General features: G+C 45.8%; 1 protein-coding gene across 1 annotated transcript in view; it reads right to left on the reverse strand.

The window, feature by feature from the left end:
* Positions 1–1,202: 1,202 nt before the first annotated feature.
* The window catches only part of RNLS (renalase, FAD dependent amine oxidase), a 58,792-nt gene continuing 37,935 nt past the window's right edge, over positions 1,203–22,059 (reverse strand). The window contains exons 5-7 of the mRNA XM_059477308.1: positions 9,645–9,818; positions 4,767–4,942; positions 1,203–1,515 (exon numbers count right to left, since the gene is read on the reverse strand). Of these exons, the coding sequence (XP_059333291.1) occupies positions 1,324–1,515; positions 4,767–4,942; positions 9,645–9,818 (542 nt within the window). The 3' untranslated portion in view covers positions 1,203–1,323. The remainder of the gene's footprint in view (positions 1,516–4,766; positions 4,943–9,644; positions 9,819–22,059) is intronic.

A 22,059-nucleotide genomic window follows, 5' to 3' on the forward strand; every position in this document is an offset into this window, starting at 1 on the left:
GCCTGGCATGATATTGTCAGGAAAATTTCTGCATGCAAAGGGTGCTCAGGCCTTGGCAGGGGCTGCCCAGGGAGCTTTGCAGTGGCCAGCCCTGCAGGTGTCCCAGGCAGGGCTGGAGGTGGCACTCAGTGCTCTGGGCTGGGCACAAGGTGGGCATCATGGGCTGGCAGGGATTTTTCCACCCCATTGATTCTGAGATATGAGGAAGGAGCAATTTGAGACTCACCAGGACTTGAAAAAGCTCCAAATTGAAAATCTCATGACTCAAAAACCATCTCTGAATCTGTGATTTGGGTACTTTGAGGCATCAGGGTGACCAAAGCTGAGAGATTGGTGAAAGGAAAAGTCAGAGACATCTGCACTGGTCTGTCACTGCTGCTGCTGATACAAAGCCCCTGAAAGAGCATCACAGCCCTTCAGAGAGCAACCATTGAGCCAAGCACGCCTCACATCCAGTTTTCTGCCTACTTTTAAAATTAACAAGTCTTAAATTCTTAGAGTCACTTAAAATACTCCACAAGAAATGGCCAAAGGCAGCAGTAAATCACAGTGGTCAGCTGGTGTGACACAGAACGTCAGATTTGGGTGAAATGAAGAGATAAAATAAGAAAAACAGAGGCTGAATTGTACTCCCCTAATGGTTTAAATCCTGTCTGCTGTATTTTGTTATTTTCAGTGCTGTGGTAGAGAGGTACTGGATTTGTGACATGTGACTGAAGAGGAAGAGCAAGTTAAAATGCAATTTAGAATAAATAAATTTTTTCTTGGTTAACTTCTGAGTAATTTCTGAGCCCATCCAGTGCCACCCCTGCCATGAGCAGGGACACCTTCCACTGTCCCAGGCTGCTCCAAGCCCCAGATTCCAGCCTGGCCTTGGACACTTCCAGGGATCCAGGGCCTGCCCACCCTGACCACCCTAATTCCCAATATCCCATTCAGCCCTGCCCTCTGAAGTAAGAAGGCATTCTCCTCGTCCTGTCACTAGAACAAGGAGAAAATAAGGAGTTTCCAGTGAATAAACTCTGCAGCTTCATGGATTTTTGTGCTGCTTCAAGTCAGGCTCCTCTCCTTGACATAATTTTCATGGGCTGTAAAAGTATCAGGAGACCTGGCAAGAGTGCTGGAGCTCTGTGCCTCTGCCTACAGCCAGGGAAAGTCTTATTTTAATCAAAGCAACCACTCTGAGCACAGATCCTGGAAAATTCAATTTAATTCCATCCCAATAATTATTCCAGGGCGCCAATACATTTTCCTTTATTTGTTTCTTGCAAGATGATGTTGATGTTAAACTCAAATTCAATCCATCACGGCAAAAATTCATAATTAATCTAGAGGAATTTTAGCAGCCTGAGTTTGAAATTGCTGTAAATAAGGCTTCACAGCCTCTGCAAGGCTCATGGCAGACTCTATGCAGCCATCAAAGTTGGAACGAGTGAATCCATCACCCCCACAGATCAGGAGAGGCTGAGTGTGAAGAATCATCTGTCCTGGACAATTGGGCACAGCTCTGGTGACCTGAGAATGACAAACATAAAGGGAGTGGGGAGAGAAGTATTTCATTTACCTGAATTTCACACACACAGAAAGATCTGAGTTCCTGAGAAGCACATCACAGAACCACAGGATGGTTTGGGTTGGAAGGGACCTTAAAAATCATCTCTGCCATGGGCAGGGATCTTCCACTATCCCAGGGAGCTCCAAGCGCTGTCCAGCCTGGCCTCCCACTCCAAAAGATCCAAACATTAACCATCAAAGCACCACAGTAAAATATTTACTTCTGGGAGATGAATAATTAGAGTAAAACTTGATTGTGTGTGGAAATTTAGAAACTGTACAGTTTGTTGTGTTTTATTCTCAGTAGACATGACTTGTCTGAGATCCGAAAAGTTGTGAGGGTGATCTCACATCAGCAAAGTGGGGCTTGCAAAATCCCAGACAGGTTCAACCTCCTGTCTCAGGATCACAGAACCCCAGGATCCCTGAGGCTGGAGAATCCTTGCCAGCCCCTGGAGTCCCAGCCGTGCCCATGATGCCCACCTTGTGCCCAGCCCAGAGCACTGAGTGCCACCTCCAGCCCTGCCTGGGACACCTGCAGGGCTGGGCACTGCAAAGCTCCCTGGGCAGCCCCTGCCAAGGCCTGAGCACCCTTTGCATGCAGAAATTCCTCCTGCTGTCCAACCTACTAAAAAGCATGATACTCTTACAAATTTCTTTTGATCATTTCATGGATTTCCACCCAGTAAGCCATTGCTGTGTCTCCTCATGGGACTGTCAGCTTCCAAGGAATTGTAACCCCTCACCCTTTATTCAGCTGAACAGAGGACTCTATCCAGGTATGGCAAATCCAGAGCTTCTCCCTCATACCAGTTTTAAATCAGTACTTAATTTATTCCTGAATTTTTCTCACTGATCGAGCTGAGTACAGACAATGCAGAAAGACATGGCAGAAAAAGTCTTTTTTGAGTGTCCCCTCTCTCTTTAGCTAGCCAGTGTTTATTTGGTGCTGGCTGTGCCAAACAACTCCTACCCCTCCTGGTATTTGGTCAAAGATCTCGGAGGTGTTTTCCAGCCTCAGCAATTCCATATAAAGTGACTGTGCCAAAGGCACACGGTGGGTTGGGAAGCTGCTGGCTCTGAATGCTAATGGTGCCTTCCCCATAATTAGAGCAAAGGGGATCCAGAGCTGCAGCTGTGCTGCTAAGTAGTGTCAGTAGAATTTTGGAAGTCCTAATCCCTCATCTGCCATGGATAATTGTAATGTCTGCATTTTAATCCCAGGATTGTGTTTGGCCATGTGAAGGATGTTACAGCCGGATTTAATTAACGAGTAGGATAAATCCCAACTAAAAGAGTCAGGGGAAACAGGCACCCATCTTATCAGTTCCCTTGGCCTCTGTGGCAACAGCTTATTATAATTGAAAGTAAAGAGAGCTTTAGGAGAAAGAGGGAGCTCTGCCCCAGATATTTCATTTAGGCACTGATTATTTTATAGGGTGGCTTTAGAGATCTCTTTATCGAGATAACGGGTCTGACCTACACGGACTTATCTGCAACCTAAGACATATTGACATTCATCCACCAAATTACAGGCTGCTGATAATTCCTCTTGTGGCACCAGCAGCTGCTGGACTCAGAGCCCTGGCTGGCAGCAGGAATTGGATGGGGTTTGGGAGCCCTTTCCAGAGCTGGATATATTGTATTTGCAGGGACTACCCTGACAAAGGCAGGAATGATGCATTTGATTTTAGGGTTTTTAGAAGGTTAATTTATTACTTTATTATATTAAAGAATATTATAATAAAGAACATAAAATATATAAAAACTATATTATATTAAAGAATATTATATTATATAATATAATATATATAATTATATATTATATAATTATATATATTATATGTAAATATATTATATTAAAGAATGTTACATAAACAATTATATATATTATAATTGCATATAATATTATAATTACATATAATATAATTACATTTATATTATATTATATTATATTATATTATATTATATTATATTATATTATATTATATTATATTATATTATATTATATTATATTATATTATATTATACGATCCTAAAGAATACAGAAAAAGACATTTACTGAATGTTAAAAAGATAATAATGAAAACTTGGGACTCTTTTTAGAGTCCTGACACAGCTTGGCTGTAATTGGCTAATGAGTTAAAACAACTCCCACCAGAATTTAATTAGGTAATTACTTTAGGGTAAACAATTTTTAAATACATTCTACACGAGCAAAGCACAGGAGAAGCAAATGAGATAAGAATTGTTTTCCTTTTCTTTGAGGCTTCTCAGCTTCCCAGGAGAAAAATCCTGGGCAAAGGAATTTTTTCAGAGAATGTGAGTGCCACATGGATCCAACTCTCCCCTGAACTGATAAAGAGGAACTTAGAGAACACACCACAACTTTTGTAGGTTTTATATAAGTATTAATACCAGTGCTGAGGTTGCTTTTGCAATCCACCAGTACTTTACTTGCAGAAAAATAAACTTTGTGCTAACAAGACCAGGTTCCCAAATTGGATGCAGATCAAGGGGTATGAGCAGACTCCACAACAGCCATCCACAGCAACTTCAAAAAAGGAAAAAAATTTAGGGGACTGCTTTAAAAGTAAATATTTTGCATCCACCTCCACGTTGAAATTCACCAATGTAAATTAACTTGAGAGGCTTTGGGTAAACATGGAGATACACTCCAGTACTTTAGGAAATCACCAGCAATTTCCTTGGATTTTTAAAAGAAGACTGCAAAATATGCACATTTTGCTATTGTTACCCTTAGGTAGGTTACTTTTAAATACATTTTGCAAAACATTCTGTTAAACTGAGCTGGGCCAAATCAAATAACAACAGTTAGTTCGTCTGTACTTCTGCTTTTCTGTGGCAGGGTGGGAATTTTGCTAATAATACCACGTACTTTTGGATGCACAGAGATGTATTGAGTCATGATTTTTAAATACCAGCGAAAATCCCACCGAATTACGTGGGATTTACTTCCTTCCTGTACACTGCTCCTACCCCTGCTTACCAGGAGAGCTGCACAACTCACTGCTGAGCCAGGCCAAAGGTGTTAAAAAATGGCTAAAAGTGACCTGGCTGTGCTGGCCAGCCCTGGACGCTGCTCATGGCTGCCTGGAGGAATTTGTTATGGATGCTGAGCAACCATCCCCTCTCCTCTTGCTCCCTGAGGATGGAAAACGCGGCCCCAGCAGGTCCTCCCAGCTGAGTACCTGGGAGTATCTCCATCTGTGGCACTTGATGCTGCTGGGTTTAGGCAGGGAGGGCACAACCCTCTGCAGGTGGCTGAGGATGATCTGCTGCACCTCGGCGGGGTCTGAGTCCAGGTGCTCGCTGCCAAAGGACACAGTGGTGTGCACCACCACCGAGGGCCCAATTTCAGCAGAGTCTGCAAGAAAGAAAGGAAGAGGAGAGGTGCTTTTGAAGCATTGATCTTTCACATCTGCCTTCCACACGTGCTGACAACTGTGCCTCTGGCCTGGGAGTCAGTAAGAGCAAAAATATCTGTGGTACCACTCTTTTCTTCCAGATGGGGAAAAAGCACATGGAATGAGAACACAAGTCAGGGAGGAGAATCTCTGCAACAGCCTGGCCTTGGATACTTCCAGGGATCCTGGGGCAGCCACAGCTTCTCTGGGCAATCTGTGCCAGGGCCTAACTGTAAAAAAATTGGCGGTTTTATCTCATCTAAATTGACCCTCCCTCAGTTTAAAACCATCAGCCTTTGTCCTATCAGAAAAATTTGTTCTCATCTATGAAATCATAGCTCAAGTGCTGACATTGATCCCAGCAGACTTGGAAAGGGCCAGGCTTTGTTCTCTGCAGCAGATGATTCCTGTCCCCTTGGCATGTTGGCTTGTCACCTTACAGACAGCCTAACAACCAGCAGCCAGAGAATTTGCCTAATTAGGGGATTTTTGGGTGCCCCAATGAGGAGGATGGAGCAGGACACGATGTGGGTTATGCTGCATTTCAGCTGAGCTGGTTGTTCAATCAAGTGATTCCCTCAAATCCCTCCTTGGGAAGCCTCTCCTGGTTAGACCTTTGTTTGGACTAGCACATTCTCAGAAGAAGATTTTATTTTCAGCAAACCAGTGTTTTCTGACCCAGGAATCCACAAAGAAAGAGGTGCTTGAACACTTGCTGATCATTCTGGCTGTTAAGCACCAAGCTTGATGAACTCCTTATCTCTGCCCTGCCACTGAAGAAACCAGATCCTCAAGATCCCCTCTGAGAAGGTGACACATTCCAGCTTTCCAAAACGATTTGTTGGAGTGCCCAGGGTCATCCAAGGGTCACAACCTGGTCTCCAGCAGAAAACTGTCCATGGATGTGACAGCCACACATCTCCCACAGGAGTGTTCTCCTCATTTTAGGGGAACAGCATTGAGTATTTTTCTCACGTTCCCGCCCAAAACCTGGAGCCGTAACGGATCCCGATAAAAACCGCAGTGCTTTTGTTTCCTGACCCTCAGGGATTTCTAAGCTTCCTGGGGAGATGTGTTTTGCCATCTGAACCCCATTCTAGTCCAGGGTAGCAGGAGGGGAAGGGTTTTTCCACATCAAACAAACTCTGGAAGAAGGGAATGCTGCTGGGGCAGCATGGAGAGCGGCAGAGATGGACACCTCCAGACAGGCTGGAACTGCATCCCTGCTCCCTGGGAGGCTTTACACAGTGCCAAAAGAGAAGTCAATGTGCAGGCCTCATAAACCCTACCTAAAAGTTAAAAATGAGCAGTGATTAACTTTACTAACCTAGAAAGCAAGAGAGGGGGAGGGTCACTTTCACAATGCCACGCTGCTGTTTGGGAAGAGGGCCAGCAAGCTTCCCCATTATCCTCAGAAATTCCTGTGGTTCCTAAGGTCCTGTATTCTCCCTGGAATAAAATCTACTCCATGAGAAGGCACATTTGGGAGGAGTCATGGAAAGAATGGCACTAACTTTTTCATATTCAGAAACTCAGCATTTCATTAGCCTTACCAACAGTTTCTGATTATTTTTCTAAAAGGCAGGCAGGGCTGGCAGAGGATTACAACACAACCGGCTGCATAACAAGGCAAGAACTTAAATAGTTCTTTAACTCCTTCATCTTCCTAAAAAATCTTATTTCAGGAAGGAAAGGAATCTCTATTTCAAAATTGAAGAGGATAGTCAGGAATTATACAATGCCAAAAAACCTGCAAGGCAGATCTTCCCTTTAAATTACATAACCCCACAATCCTGGAGCAAAAGAAAGGAACCACTTCCCCTTTGATGTGTCATCTATCTTTAGTCCTCCTGGAATGCAGAGAGATGCAAAGACTGCAGTATTCCAGAAATAATTGATGCTGGAGAATTCCCACTGTCCCCCCCGACCTGGTATAAATATGGATGGGGTGTTTGAGGCAGCCAATCCCACAAAGTGTTTAATATTCATGCACGCCACACGGGGAATTCAGCACACGCTTCTGGTGGGCTCTCCCTTACGTAACATCACCTCTGCAGGCAGGCATGGGATTCTGCCCACAGCAGCTGGGATCCTCAGCTGCTGGGAAAAGCCTTCCCTCCTGGAGGCTCATGGTTACACCAGGAATTGAGGCATCAGGGATAATTGCTTTATCAAACCCTGCGTGATGACAGCAACAAGGCCGGTTTGGGTTTCACTGGTGCAACGCCCACGAGTTGGATGTCTCTGCTTTACTGAGTCGAGGCAGGGACTGCCACATCTCACACAAGTGACAAGGACACTCTGGGCTTCCAACAGCCTTTGCTGCTGGCCTTTGAGGGCTGGACTAGCTGCTTTAGGGAGATGTTATATCAGTCCCTCAGCAGAAAGCTCAAGGGATCATAGAATCATAAAATGGACTGAGGATCATCCAGCTCCACACCTCCTGCAGGGAACAACTACCACCTAGTTATTTTCTCTGGATCTCTACTGTTCAAGGCTGTTTATTAAAAACCTACTATTTGAAGAGGCAGTGAGGGTGAGATAAGCCTCCATTTATTGTTGGATACATCAGGTGAAGAAACAACTGGAGAAAGTGATGGCTTTTAGGGAATGATGACTGCCCTGGAAGATCTCAGCTGCCTTACCCAGCAATTCTGCTTGCTCTGAACGTTTACTTTTTGGTTGTCACCATCCTCTTCTTCAAATGAGTCCAAATAATCAAGGTTGAAGAATGAAAGAGTGGGAAGGTGATGAGTGGAGTGGAGTTAAAAGGGACAGAGAGGTGCTCCTGTGCCTCCCACTGAAATCTTCTGCAGGACACTTAAAAGCACAGGAAGAAAAATGCAGATGCAAAATACTTGCATATGTGCTAAAAGAAGCATAAAGGAACTTTTTATTCATGTGTTTTCGTTGCAGGACTTCACATGTAAATAAATTTCACACTCAACCTCCCTTGCCTGTGCTGTCTAAAGCCTGTCTCCTAGGAAGAGACACACACACACAATTTGTTCTTCTTGGAAAAATTTGCTCATATAAACAGAACTCTCCCACAATTCAAGGGAAATTTTCAGTGAGAAAGGTATGTGTCAACACTGATGTTCTGGTACTTTCTATGTATTTGTCAACAATATGCCCCAAATAATGTGCTTTGTTCTTGGTTCAATTGCATCTGGAGACAGCAAAGCTGTTTGATAATTCCATCACAGTTCCATATTTGCTGGTTTTGGTGCTGGGGCTTTGAGAGACCACATGTGCAGAGAAGTGGGGAAAGTATGGGTGAATTCCTGCTTGACAATGGTAAGGATAATATCAGCAGGTCCTATTAACTATCAGGTATTTTTCATTGAACACAACAATGGAAACAGAATCTCAGATGCAAGAAAATCTCCAGCTGAACGCTGTCAGTAACAAGGAGACAATGCCAGAAGAAAAAAGATCACTCTCTATTATTTGGCTTTCCTTAGGCTCTTTTTTCACATATTCACCTAAGTCCCTGCTGGAGAAAGCACATCAGGGCGTCTGCATCTTTATTTTGGCCAGTCCAGCCATTCTTCTCTTTTGTCAGATCAACAGGCTAAATTCTTACGGTAAACAACAAATTTGTGCTTGCACAGAGGGAGGGAGAATCTCTCCTACAAGGAAAGGCTGAGTGAGCTGGGAGTGTTCTGCCTGGAGAAGGGAAAGCTCTGGAGAGATCTTAGAGCCTCTTCCAGGGCCTAAAGTGGCTCTGGGAGAGCTGGGGAGGGACTGGGGACAAGGGATGGAGGGACAGGACAAGCAGGAATGGGTTCCTAGTGCCAGAGGGCAGGGCTGGATGGGATACTGGGAATTAGGAATTGTTCCCTGGCAGGGTGGGCAGGCCCTGGCACACGGTGCCCAGAGCAGCTGTGGCTGCCCCTGGATCCCTGGCAGTGCCCAAGGCCAGGCTGGATGGTGGAAGTTGTCCCTGCCTATGGCAGGGGGTGGAACTTTGTGTCTTTAAGGTCCCTCACAAGCCAAACCATGCTGGATTCTGTTACTCTGATTGGTCTGCAAGTGTTTTTTCTTGAGCTATTCTATGCTACCCCACTCCTGGCAGGTGAAACACATTTAATAAATAAAACACACACTTCCCCAGCTGCCATCCTCCAGAAAGACAGGAGAAGGGTCTGTCTTGGGGGCATACTCTCCAAGCCCACAAAGCACGTGCAGCCATTTCAGGGGCTCTCCCTGGTCACAAAAGCAGCCTGGCCAACTCTGAACTGGGCTGAGCAGCTCCAATTACCCAAAGTCATTCTTGCTTCCAAGCCTTGAGGAGAGAGCAGGAGCTGGGTGACGGGAGACAAACGGGCGAGTGCACAGACCAGTGTTTAAACAAAGGAACCCCAGCTCTTTCCTGGAATAGCAACATTTTGATGTCTCCAATCCTCTGACACCGGTCTCATAAAGGCAGTAACATAAACCATGTGCTGGGGGCTGATTTTCTGAGGGCCAGCCCGCTCTCATTGTGTGCTTCATTACAGGCCAAAGGCGACATGAAACACCATCCGCCGCGGCCGGGAGTTGAACACTGGAGTTAAACACTGCCTCTGTTCAGAGCAGCAACACTCAATTAAACAGCATTTCTCATGCTCTGCACCCTCCATTGTGGCTGTGTTTAAGGGGAATAATGGGAGCACTGACCTATATTGCGCTTCTTGTTATCGATGGAGATGAAGCGCACGCAGGGATTATCGGCGATGTAGCGAGCGGCCCAGGGGACACCAATCCCCGTGCCAGCCTCATAAAACAGTCCCAGGGCATAACGGGATGAGTAGCTCACAGATTCCAGTTGCTGCTTTTGACTTTCATTAATTACTGTGAAAAGAGAGGAAAAATTAAATAAATAAAAAAAGGGAAAAGGAAATCAGACAATCCCTCTCCGCTCAGAACATTAAATATGGGAATGCTGCGGTTAAGCTGATTATTCCTTCCTGAAAATGACCAGACTGCTAAAACTAAGAATTTAATATTAAGCCCAGTGCTTTGTAGTTTTTTTCTGGTTTGGGGGTTTTCCTGTTTTTTTGGTTTTTTTTTCTGGGACACCTCTTCATGAAGTTTTAATGGTGCATTATGTGGAGTGTGTCCCTCCCCCAGCTGCTGGGGGTTCATCACCCAGCTCTCCCTTCTAACTTGAAATTTTGATGATTTTGGTGACTTTTTGCTTCAAATCTTGTCTCAAAGGGTGAATAAACAGCAATAAAATGCTTGGGTTGCCTCAAGGACATCAAGTAAATGGTCCTATGGCTCGACAAGTACCAAAATGATTTCACATATCAACAAAATGAACTCAGAGCCTCTTGAACCTCTGGGGAGAAGAGCCCTGTGACTTCTGTGCTGCAATTCAAATGACTGAAGAAAACCACACTTCAGCCTGCAAAAGGTTTGTAGTGAAGTTCAGCTCCTTCAGCTGAAGGAATTTTAAAGCAGCTTGGAAAATTTCAGAGCAAGCATGAATCCTAATTCCTTCCTACAATTAACTCTTCTATCTTCTAATTACAGCAAGATCTGCTTTTTTGCTGCAATTTTGTAATCTTCATAAAAAGCTGCACAAAGTAGCATTAGCCCCATGGTGAGCATTCAAATACTATTTAATTTCATGCCACAGGGAAATCCACCAGCTTGGCTAATTGTGGAGTTCAGTCCCATGTCTCTCCTCCTGTGACTGGACGGATGTCCAAGGCTCCTGGAGCTGGAGCAGCACATGCAGAGACAACAGCTCAGCTGATGTTGCATGAAGAAAGGAACAGCTCACCCCACAATGGGGCAGGCTCACCAAACTCATGGCACAGGATTGTATCCTGCCAGCTCTCCCAGCTGAGGGGCTCCTGGTGGGCCTCCCCCACCAGCCTGATCTAATGCCCAGCACACCAGAGGATCACAAGTCAGATTCTGTCACAGGCATCTTTATGAAAAATCCTTTCCTTAGGATTTTTCCTCCTGAGAAGCTGTGAGGCCTCAGGAACAAAATGTAAACATTGATTATCTGCTGCTGTGGAATGCAACAGGTGCATCTGTGATTGGCCCATGTTGGTTGTTTCTAATTAATGGCCAATCACAGTCAGCTGGCTCAGACACAGAGCCCAAGCCACAACCCTTTGTTATCTTTCCTTCCTATTCTATTCTTAGCTAGCCTTCTGATGAAACCTTTTCTTCTATTCTTTTAGTATAGTTTTCATGTAATATATATCATAAAATAATAAATCAAGCCTTCTGAAACATGGAGTCAGATCCTCGTCTCTTCCCCAATCCAAGAGCCCCTGTGAACACCGTCACAAGATTCCACTTCAAATCCCACCAGAAACCCACCCTGAAATGTCCCCAAGGGGAAAAAAACCTGAAAAAACTTGGGGTGTTTTTTCACACATTTTCCCCATAAATTTGCTGGGGAACAGAGAAATTGAGAGAGCAGAAAGAAGCAGTGACCAAGGCACAAAACCTGGGGAGAGGAAAGGAGGAGAAACAGGCATCTGTAGGTGGTGGTGGAGGATGCAGGACTGGCTGAGCATGAAGGGCTTTGAAGAAGCTCCCTTTGCCTCTCCAGTTCTCCCTCTGAGAAGGAGCTGAGGGGTGCAGCTGCCTCTCACCCTGCACTAGATCTTCCCAAGAAGGATTTACCCCAAGGTCACTCTGCTTTCTTCCTCCCCTGGGACCCACCCAGGGCTCCTGGGTGCCATGCCAAAGGCCCAGAGCAGCCTGGCACACCCATGGCAGGGCTCTGGCTTCCATCCCAAATTTCTGTGCTGCTCAAAGGCTGACCCAGGCTCCTCAGGCCTGTCTCGCCTCCATCCTCTTCCACAGCTTCCCTGCAGCTCCTGCAGCCCTCAGGACAGGGGGATGGATTCACATTCATGGGGATGGATTTCTTGGCTTGGAGGGGAGGCAGGGATTAAGCAGGGCTGTGGGGCAGGAAAGGATGCCAGAAGGAGAGGATCTTGCCCATCCCTCCCTGCTGGAAGTGTTCCCTGGCCTAAATTCCTGAGCTTAATGTGGTGCCAGCACCCAGGAACATCCAGGGCTCTCCTCCAAGCAGCAGCAGAGATTTCCCTGGGGCTTGTCCCAGCTGAGCCAGGGCACAGAGCTGCTGCTGGACACATAAACCCAGCCCAGGGGACAGATCCCACACAGAACCCTCCCTCTGTCCCCTCTCAGGAAGGAGCTGGGCCCAGCTGGGCCCCCAAATGTCCATCACCACTTTCTTACAGCCACCACAAATAACCACACTGCATTGCACATCCTTGCTGTGCTCCAAAAGAATAGAAAAGTCCTATAAGCAAGCAAATGTAAAGTAAAATCCCATCTAGAGCACCACACTTTGTCCAGGTTGCTCTGGCTACTCCTTTTCCCTTGGGGAAAGGAACATAAACAAGACCTCCTCCAAATTCCATGCAATGGAGCTGAGATTCTCTGCTCCTCAGGGTGGGAATCTGCTCCGGGTTTGTTACAGGGAACCCCTGAGCAGGTACAACCTTCACAACACTCAGTGCTGCCGGAGCTGGGGTGGCCAGCTGACTCTGCAGCACCTGGTTTGAGAGCCACCCTGTCCTTATGGAGCTGCCTTCAGGAGGTGTCAGAGGTCACCAGGATGTCTCTGGGGTTGAACAGCCCCACGTTGGGCACCAAAATATTGGAATTAAATCCCAATATTGCCGAATGGAACGTGCCTGGGCTCGTCTGACCCTTGCTGCTTGACCAAGGGTGGCAGCTGTGGTGGCTTCACCTCAGAGACACCTTTGGCTGGCTGGATGTGTGGTGTTTCACTCCAGAGACACCTTTAGCTGGCTGGATGCTGCAGCTGGGTGCTTGGGACAAGTCCAGGCAAGCAGGAGCTCAGGTTTACCTCTGGTGGAAAGGCTTTAGGGGATGGTGAAGGAAAAAGGAGTTGGGTTCTGCTGGAGGGTTTGGATCCAGAGCTTTATTGCTAGCACTCAGGCCTCAGAATGCAGCAACAGCTCCAACAGAACCAAGAACCGCGTGGTTGCAGGGTGTTTTAACCCCAGGGAGAGGGGGAGGGAAGGGGTAGGGATGCCACCAACCAGGTAAGGGGGGCGAAGTCTCAGGGAACAAATGACACCTGGATGGCCCAACGTCCCTCCAGGACTGAGAGGCATCTTTTGAACTTTGCTGATTACACAGCCCCTTTCTGGAATGCCAAGATTGAGGGACAGCACTCAGCAGGGGCAAGGGAGGGGATGGGAGAGGTTGTTGGCACACCTAGGGAAAGAACCAGGATAACTGAAACAGGAGATTACACCACACTGCAACAAGGATGGATGCTGGATAGCTGGATTGAGGATAAACTGAGATTTTTTCAGGTGTAAACAGGCCCCTGAAGGTGGTGCTTGGCCAGGGGATGATGGGGAAGTGCAGGATGGAAGGAGACCAGCTCAGCTGGGCAGGCCAGGACAGCAGAGAAGAGGGAAGGGAGGCAGCTCCAGAGCTGAGACCTCCCAGACCCAAGGGCTGTAACCAGCCAGGGCAGCTCATTCTCATGGCCAGGGAAGGAACAGCTTGGGGAAGAAGTGACTTTTCCAAGCCTTGGGGAGATGGATAACAGCCAGGCTGAGGACGGGCTGCAGTGCCCAGCACCTGCAGGTGTTTGGGGACAGTGACAGGCTGCTCACCTGGTGACATATGAACCCCAGAGGAGCTCACACAGGATCCTTGAGGCTGGAAAATCCCTGCCAGCCCATGGAGCCCATCCTGTGCCCAGTGCCCACCTTGTCCCCAGCCCAGAGCACTGAGTGCCACCTCCAGCCCTTCCTGGGACACCTGCAGGATGGGGACTCCAAAGCTCCTGCCAAGGTCTGAGCACCCTTTCTGTGAAAAAAGGCTCCTGCAGACCCAGCCCTGCCCTGTCCCAGGCTAAGCCAGAGCTGGGAGGGAACCTGCAGACTGGCAGCAGGAGGGCCCTGGAGCCCTGGCCAGGCTCAGGGCAGCTGTCCCAGGTCACTGGGGCCACATCAGGGCATCCTTGGGCATGGGGATCCCCCAGCACCCCATCCCAGGGCTGCTCCCCTGGGGCTGCCTGGGGTTCTCTGTGCCCCAGCTGTGCCTCTGGTCTCTTTCTGACCACACCAAAAACCAGAACTGACTAAAACCCATCATCCCCAGCAGTCAGAGTTACACCCCAAAATTTGAAAGTTCATTAATTCAATTACTGACATGTGTTTGCCAACTAATTTCCTTCGCTACTGCTTAGGTTCTTAAAAAAAAGGTCTGTGGTTCACTGAGTTCTGAGCAGCTGTGCATTTACCAAATGGAGGAAGTTTTTATAGCTTGAGAAGACAGGCAAGAAAGTGACGTCAAATTTGAAATCCAGCAGCTACAAAAAAAGCTGAGCTATGTGCAAAAACAAAGCTAAGAGTTGTAGGATTGAGGTTTTTCCCCTGCTCCATCCATTATGCATTTCAGCAAGGCCAACAAGTTGATCTAAGGACATGGAGAGAACCTTCATTTTGAATTTCCATACTTTTATTGGTTCAAATGAAAACCAGACTGTTGTTTTAATGCTGGGTATGAAACCACAAAATAACTATTAACTTTTCCCCTTCCAACAAAAACGGTTACGATGATTTTAATAACATTTTGGAAATAAAAAACAACAAAACAACCCAAGCTTTCAGAACACAGTATTGCCCAGCATAGAGCCATAGTGATATTTTTAAAGCAATGCATGAAGACATGAAAATCTTGTATTTTCCACTGCAAGACTCAGCTCCAGCTGCACTGTGAGCCACTGAAGTGAGTGTCCTCTGGAGATTTCATCACATCAAAGCAAGGGCCATGTATACTTTATTTGCTGTTTCTGCAGACACTGACAGCAGAGTGGATTACTTATCTGTAACACTCAATAAATACAGCCAGGGCCTTTTATCTGCTGTTCCAGGGCTTTAATGTCACCTCGCTGCCTCGCTGGTGCTGTGGGAAGGAGAGGACACAGAGATGCCACCAGGGCCAAGGCTGGAGCTGGCAGGCTGGGAGCACGGCACCGTGCCATGCAGGAGGGAGCCCAGCCTCCCACACAGAGCCAGGGAGGCAAAAATAAACCCAGCTGTGCTAAAACAGCCTGGAACTGACTGGGCTCATCAAGGTTTCACCCTGGGCTCTTTGCTCTTTTCTGCCAGAAAGCGCAGGAGGAGGTTGCAACATCACGGAATCACAGACTGGTTTGTGTTGGAAGGGACCTTAAAAATCATCTCTGCCATGGCAGGGACACCTTCCACTATCCCAAGCTCCATCCAGCCTGGCCTTGGGCACTGCCAGGGATCCAGGGGCAGCCACAGCTGTGCCAGGGCCTGCCCACCCTGCTCGGAACAATTCCTAATTCCCAATATCCCATCCTTCCCTGCCCTCTGGCAGTGGGCAGACACCCTGCTCTGCAGAGAGGCACAGCTGCATCCCTCACCACCAGCTCCTGGCAATTCTCACAGAATCCAGCAAGGACTGGGCTCCCTGCTGCACCTTTGAGCAAGAACCACCAAGGCTCAGTGCAGGACTCAGGGGGCTGAAACCACGTCAGAACTGCAGGGAACACCAGATGCTGCCATGTGAGAGGTATTTAAAACACCACTTGTTTTGGAAAGTTTCACTATTGCTAATTCAGCACGGCTAAAAGCTTGTGGGGACCGTGTCCCCATGAAGTCACCCCATGACATCAGAGCTCAGCTGGCACGCCAGGAGCCAGCTCCTGCATGACCCCAAGGGTGTGTGGGCAAATTTGGGCAAAGAAACCAAGATCCTGCTTTAAAGGCTTCCAGGGATGAGAGGGAAAAGCCTCATTTTGTCTCACCAGCTGAGTGGCAGAGGGGATTTTGCATCCTGACAATCAGCAGCTCCAAAAAAGGGTGACAAACAGCCAGAACTATCTTCTGCTTTAGTGCACAGCAGCCACTGCCTAGAATGCTCAAAATCACTTATTAAGGTATTGCCAAGGTGACTAAATCTAGAGCTAATAGACATGACCAGCCACCAAAGCAGTAAGGATAAAAAAAACCCCTTTGGCAGTACTTGAAGGAATGAAAGTGCTGTAAAAACTGCAAAATATGAGGATGCTGGACTTTTTACTTCAGGAGAAGATGGCTCTTTTTCAACTTAACTTCTTTCACTTCTTAAAATTTCTTATTCTAATAATTCCATTTTGATGGGAATAGCATTAGGGCCTGGCTTGAACTTTGTGACTTTGTCACTGCCTAGCCACCCTGCAGCTTCCTCCACCTTCTTCATTTCTTCTCCCATTTTATTTCAGTGACCACCTGCCTCTCTCACAGCTATGCCCTCAACAACCCCACCACTGACCCTGTGCCCCAAGAGGTTTTGTGGCTTCCTTAGCCTGCTTTGCTTAAGATTTTAGTTGCAGCAAATCCCCACACATCACCCAGACCCTGCTGGTGGCAGGGCATCTGTGAGTGCCCAGTGACCACCACCACTCTGAAAGCTGAAAAGGAAACTGTGGTTAAACGGCTGCAAAGATATTTTCAGCTCAGGTATCAGGCTGAGATTCACCCAGCAGAATGGACAGCTCAGATGGTATCTGCAGGGACAGTTTAATATCACAGCTCTGCTCAGGAGGTGACTTGGGCTGGCGCGTTATCACAGCATTCATGCACACACAAAGCCTGCTTGGATGGGCACCTCTCCTTGCCCAGCAGGGACCTCTCCCGCTGCTCTCCAGAGGCAGGAGCTGCTGCCCTGAGCTCTGCAGCTGTGTGGGGACAGAGGACAGGCCCTGCAGGCCAGGCCCTCAGCAGTGGCCATGCCACTGGCCCTGTGCCACCACCGCGCTGGCCGCAGCCCATTCCTGCTGCTGCTCTGCGTGGGAGGGAGCAGAGGTTATGAGAAAGGCTCCACTTCTAATCCAGCTTCCTTATCAAACAGCTCAGAAGTTTGTTGGGTTGTTTTTTTTTTTATTTTTAAAAAGGCAGTGTAACAGTTAAAGCCGGCCATGGCTATGTCTGCACTGAAATGGTCACTAAATGCAGTTATTGCTGTGATATTCTTCCCACTGCTGGAATAATCCTGCTCACCTCTGTGCGTGTGTGTGCAACAAAAAGGATTAATTACTAAATAATTACTTCAAATCACAGCAGCCCTGGCTCACTTGGCACAAAGCTTTGTTATCTCAAGTCTGTGGCACATGAAGGAAAGGCACATTTAGAAATATAGATGATGTAAAGGAAGAGATGCTGGGGGAGAAAAAGGCAGCACAACTGAGTTTTTTTTATGAAGTTCTTATTTTGAGAACTAAGCTTGGGTAACTGTCCATCAGCTGCTCTGGATGAGATGATTAGGAATTCACAGAATCACAGGAGAGGTGGGGCTGAAGGGACCTCTGGAGATGATCCAGTGCAGACAGGGTCACCTGGAGCAGGTGACACAGCAGCACCTCCAGGTGAGACTGGGATGAATCCAGAGAGGGAGACCCCACACCTTCCCTGGGCAGCTCTTCCACCCTCATGGAAAAAAGTTCTGCCTCCTGTTGAGGTGGAACTCCCTCTGTTTATGGCCATTGTTCCTTGTCCTCAGTATCTCACTCAGTATTAAACTAAAACCTTGCATTTTCACAAGAAACATTTCCATTCATCTTCTGCTCAACCACACGAGTTCAAGTTCTGAACCACCAGAGAAATGGAACTGCTCCTTTCCTAGAACAGGGGGCAAAGCTGGCACAGGGGCTGGGAGCCACCCACTCCTGTCTCCTGGAGGATGGGAAAAAAAAAAAAATAAAAAAGAAAAGAGGAGGGATGAGGAACTAGGGGAGAAACTCAGTGGCATCTTCGCCAAACACTTCAATGCTCAACTCATACTTAAAAAAACATAACAACAAAACAGCTCCGATCTCCAAAGCAATCATATTTTTGTTACTTTTAATAGACAATTCAATTTTTAAATCTGGCAAAGCAATAATATTTTTTGTTGCTTTTAACAGACAATTCAATTTTCAAATTTGGCAAACCACTATCCTTATCCCCAATTCCATATTTTTACCCTGCATTACACACAGCTCCACACTGCTCTCTCCACCCAGCATGCTCACTCTCAGGTGGGTTTAATGCACATGCTGACATCACATTCACATTTCCTTGTGTGTGTATTCATGAAAAAAATAACTTTTCAGCCTGGTTATTGGGAGGGCTGAGCTGTGAGGGCAGAGGCTGAATCTCAACCCAAAATCTGGTCGTGCAATGCCCACACACCACAGCATGGAAATGCAGCTCCCTGTGGGTTATTGCAGACATGGTTTTGATCCAAAATTAATGACAAGTTGAAAATGTGAACCTCTGCTAAGCTTCCACCCTGGGAAGAACAGGATGTGACATTTATAAGCAAGCAGAACTAAAGGAGAAGACAATAACTGAGTGTTTCTCACCACCCAAACCCTTCCTGTGGTTACAGCACAACCTGCCTGGGGAAAGGAAGCCAGTCCTGTCATGGTTCTAAATGCCCACATTTCAGAAATTTCTTCCAGTTTGGTTTGGCTGTGCAGCCTCCAGTACAGAGTAACTCCTTCCAGCAAGGAATTCAGAACCCCAGAATTTTCCAGGAGATTTTGGGCATGCCTGGAAATTAGATTCACTCAGAAAGAACCCTGAGAAATTAGTCAATAAAGCTCAAATAAAAAATAAAGGCTCAAATAAAAAATAAAATGCATGTGTGCACTCCAGTTCCTGCTTTGTAAGCATTCAGAGGGAGATGCTGATGATACACATGGCAGATTAGCAGGACTGCAAATCTATTTCCATACAAAACCACATTTTTAGTGTGTTATTCTCACAGAGCCCACTAATTCCTGTAGCTGGATGTTGACAGAAACCAAAGACATCTTAAGAAAATCTGATTTATTCAGGGATCTCTACATAGATGTAAGACCTTACCTTCGAGGTAAGAGACTTGGAAAAGCCTGGCTATAAAAAATAAAGCTCATTGTCACATTTCCCCCGGATTAATCTGCAAATTAATTTGCAGAAGTTACTCTGTAACTTGATGTAGGAAGGAAGCTCCTCTAAGTCCTCTGTAATGACAGGGCACAGCAGGAAGATGAAACTGGATTAATTTGCAAATTAAGCTTCCTTCCTACATCAAGTTCCAAAGTACTCCACGCAGTTCTGGTACTCTCTGGTGCCAAAACGTAAAAGCTCATTACTTACATAATCACCATCATAAAACATTTAGCAAATAACTTCTTCACCTACTGTACACACAGCATTGAGCTGAATAATAAAGCCAGGAGGATTTATTTTCTTTAAATATTCCACCAGTTGCTGAAATAGCATTAAAAGCTTTTCAAGGCAACCAAGCAAGAGGTTGGAATATTGCTCCGCGCTGTGACTCAGGCAGAAGAAACACATCAATAAATTGAATTAGATCTGCCTGATGTTTGTGGTTTCTGTAGGGCTGGGACACAGCAACTGGGATTCTCCCACAAGGTCCCAGGGAAGGCAGACTCCTGGAAACCCTTCCCTGTTTCCCCTGGAACACCTTCCCCCGTAAAGCAATACCAGGCAGTGCAGTGCAGCTCCACAATATCAGACTCCAAAGCTATTTCCATTTAAATAAGAACTGGAGGAAAATGCTTTCAGGCATTAATTATTGAGGAAGGATTCAGCTGGCCTCTGGAAATTTCCACTTAAGAGGAGATATTAACATATTTTCTTCACTTTTTAAAGTGCATCTGGTTCCTTACCAGGAGGATGCACAAGCAAGGAGTACAGGGTAGAGCTGTGCACATAAAAAGTCAAAGAAATTGCATTTAACTTTGAAAAGAACCCCCTTGGGGTGACTTGTAGGGGATTTTCCCCCCCATTCAGGCCAGACTAGTAACTTTCAGTACTACCTCTAGTTGGACCTCTGCTTTTGGAAAGGCAGAGCTGGAGAGGAAGGCACAGCCAAGAAGGGTTTTGCTGCCATCCCCTCCTCCCTGGCTGTCCAGCTGTGCTTCCCATGAGGATTTTACTGCTAAGGAAAGGCTGTGTTAAATACTGAAGGGTCTGTCTGCTGCCTCACTTAGTTAAGAAAAATGCTTGCTGGGGAGCTGAATGACCTTGCACATCTGTAGGGAATTTCTGGATGTCTGTCCTACTGCTCATTCTCAGCATTAAGCTTTGTTTTCTCAATTCATCATAAACAGCCTCCCCTTTTTTGATATTATTAATGACTGTGAGCTTCTATCTGTCACACAATTTAGCTGAAATGCTTCCAGGCTGCTTCTCCTCCTTCCAGGGGTTTGGCCTGGAGTTGTCTCTGTATTTTACCATCCTCAGATGGGTCCTCTACCAGCTCTGCTCATTTCCATCCCCTCCTGAGCAGAACCTCAGTGATGCTGATGGGGATTTTGCAATACCTTGAAGTACTGGGGCAAATCTTAGACCATCCTCTTCCTGTTCGGAATCCTATTGTTTATATATTTTTATATTTTTATATATTTTATATATAAAAATAAATAAAAATATTTGTAAATATATTTATATATGTAAATATATAAATATTATTTATTCCTATATTTATTTATTCCCCAGATCCTCCCTTTTGATCAGGCTTAGACAAAAAATTAACAAATTAAGAGTAAGACAAGTCTTGAATGGTTTTTTTTGTTGTTGTTTTGTAAGCATTGTATTTTACCATCTGTATTTTACAGATTCTCTAAAATACAGATGTCTCTGTATTTTACCATCCTCAGATGGGTCCTCTACCAGCTCTGCTCATTTCCATCCCCTCCTGAGCAGAACCTCAGTGATGCTGATGGGGATTTTGCAATACCTTGAAGTACTGGGGCAAATCTTAGACCATCCTCTTCCTGTTCAGATTCCTATTATTTATATATTAATATATTAATATATTAATTTATTAATTTATTTCTATATAAATATAAAATAATATTTATTTATATAAATATATAAACAAATATATAAATATTATTATGTATTATATATAAAATATTTATATGTGTATTATATATTTATATTATATATAAATAAATATATAAATATTATTTATTCCTATGTTTATATATGCCCCAGATCCTCCCTTTGGAACTAGTTTAGACAAAAAATTAACAAATTAGGAGTAGGACAAGTCTTGAATGCTTTTTTGGTTACTTAACAGTAAGACATTTATGGTCTCTTCAGATAGATGCATCAAAAAGGTGTTTGATGGTTTATAATGTTCTGTGCTTGAATTAAAACCTGATTAGTAAATTTGCAATACCTTGAAGTAAGTTGGACACCTCACTTCTCCAAGAGATGCAAGCCATGATGGTACAAAAAAACCCAGAATTTAGTATGGATTTCTTTCATTAAATCTGCAAAGAATGATCCCCTTTATGGAGGTGATTCCTGACAGGAAATACCTTATCAGCTGTCCAATCTATCCTGCTTCCACCACAGGAAACCACAGAGCAGTATGAAAGCAAAGAAAGGGGAAAAAAATGCTGCACAAAACAAATCCCAAAGAGAAAAGGGGTTTGAAAAGGGGTTTCTTAGTGTGAAAGGCTGGGAGAGCTGGGATTGTTCAGCTGGAGAGGAGAAGCTTTGGGGTGACCAAATTGTGACCTTCCAGTGCTTGGAGGAGCCAACAAAAAAGGAGGAGACTCATTACAAGCGCCTGGACAAGGGGGAATGGCTTCAAACTGGAATAAAGCAGGGCTGGATGGGATATTGGGAATTAGGAATTGTTCCCTGGCAGGGTGGGCAGGCCCTGGCACAGCTGTGGCTGCCCCTGGATCCCTGGCAGTGCCCAAGGCCAGGCTGGAGCAGCCTGGGACAGTGCGAGGTGTCCCTGCCATGGCAGGGGTGGCACTTGGATGGGCTTTGAGGTCCTTTCCAACTCATGATTCTATTCCTGAAGCCCCCAGGAGGGCAGAGCTGCAGCAAGAATATTTTTCCCCATCTGATGAAGTTCTGTGCTCTCTCTTGGATGGGTGAGCTGAAACCTCACTAAATACCAAATCCCACTGCTCATTCATTCCACCTGCTGTGGAATGTGTCTAAGACAAAAGGATCAGGATGACAAAGTCACCAGTGAGAAAGGGGGAAAGGCACTGACACAGGGACATGCCAGTGGT

Source organism: Ammospiza nelsoni, chromosome 8 (assembly GCF_027579445.1).
Source record: "Ammospiza nelsoni isolate bAmmNel1 chromosome 8, bAmmNel1.pri, whole genome shotgun sequence".
Lineage (NCBI taxonomy): Eukaryota > Metazoa > Chordata > Aves > Passeriformes > Passerellidae > Ammospiza > Ammospiza nelsoni.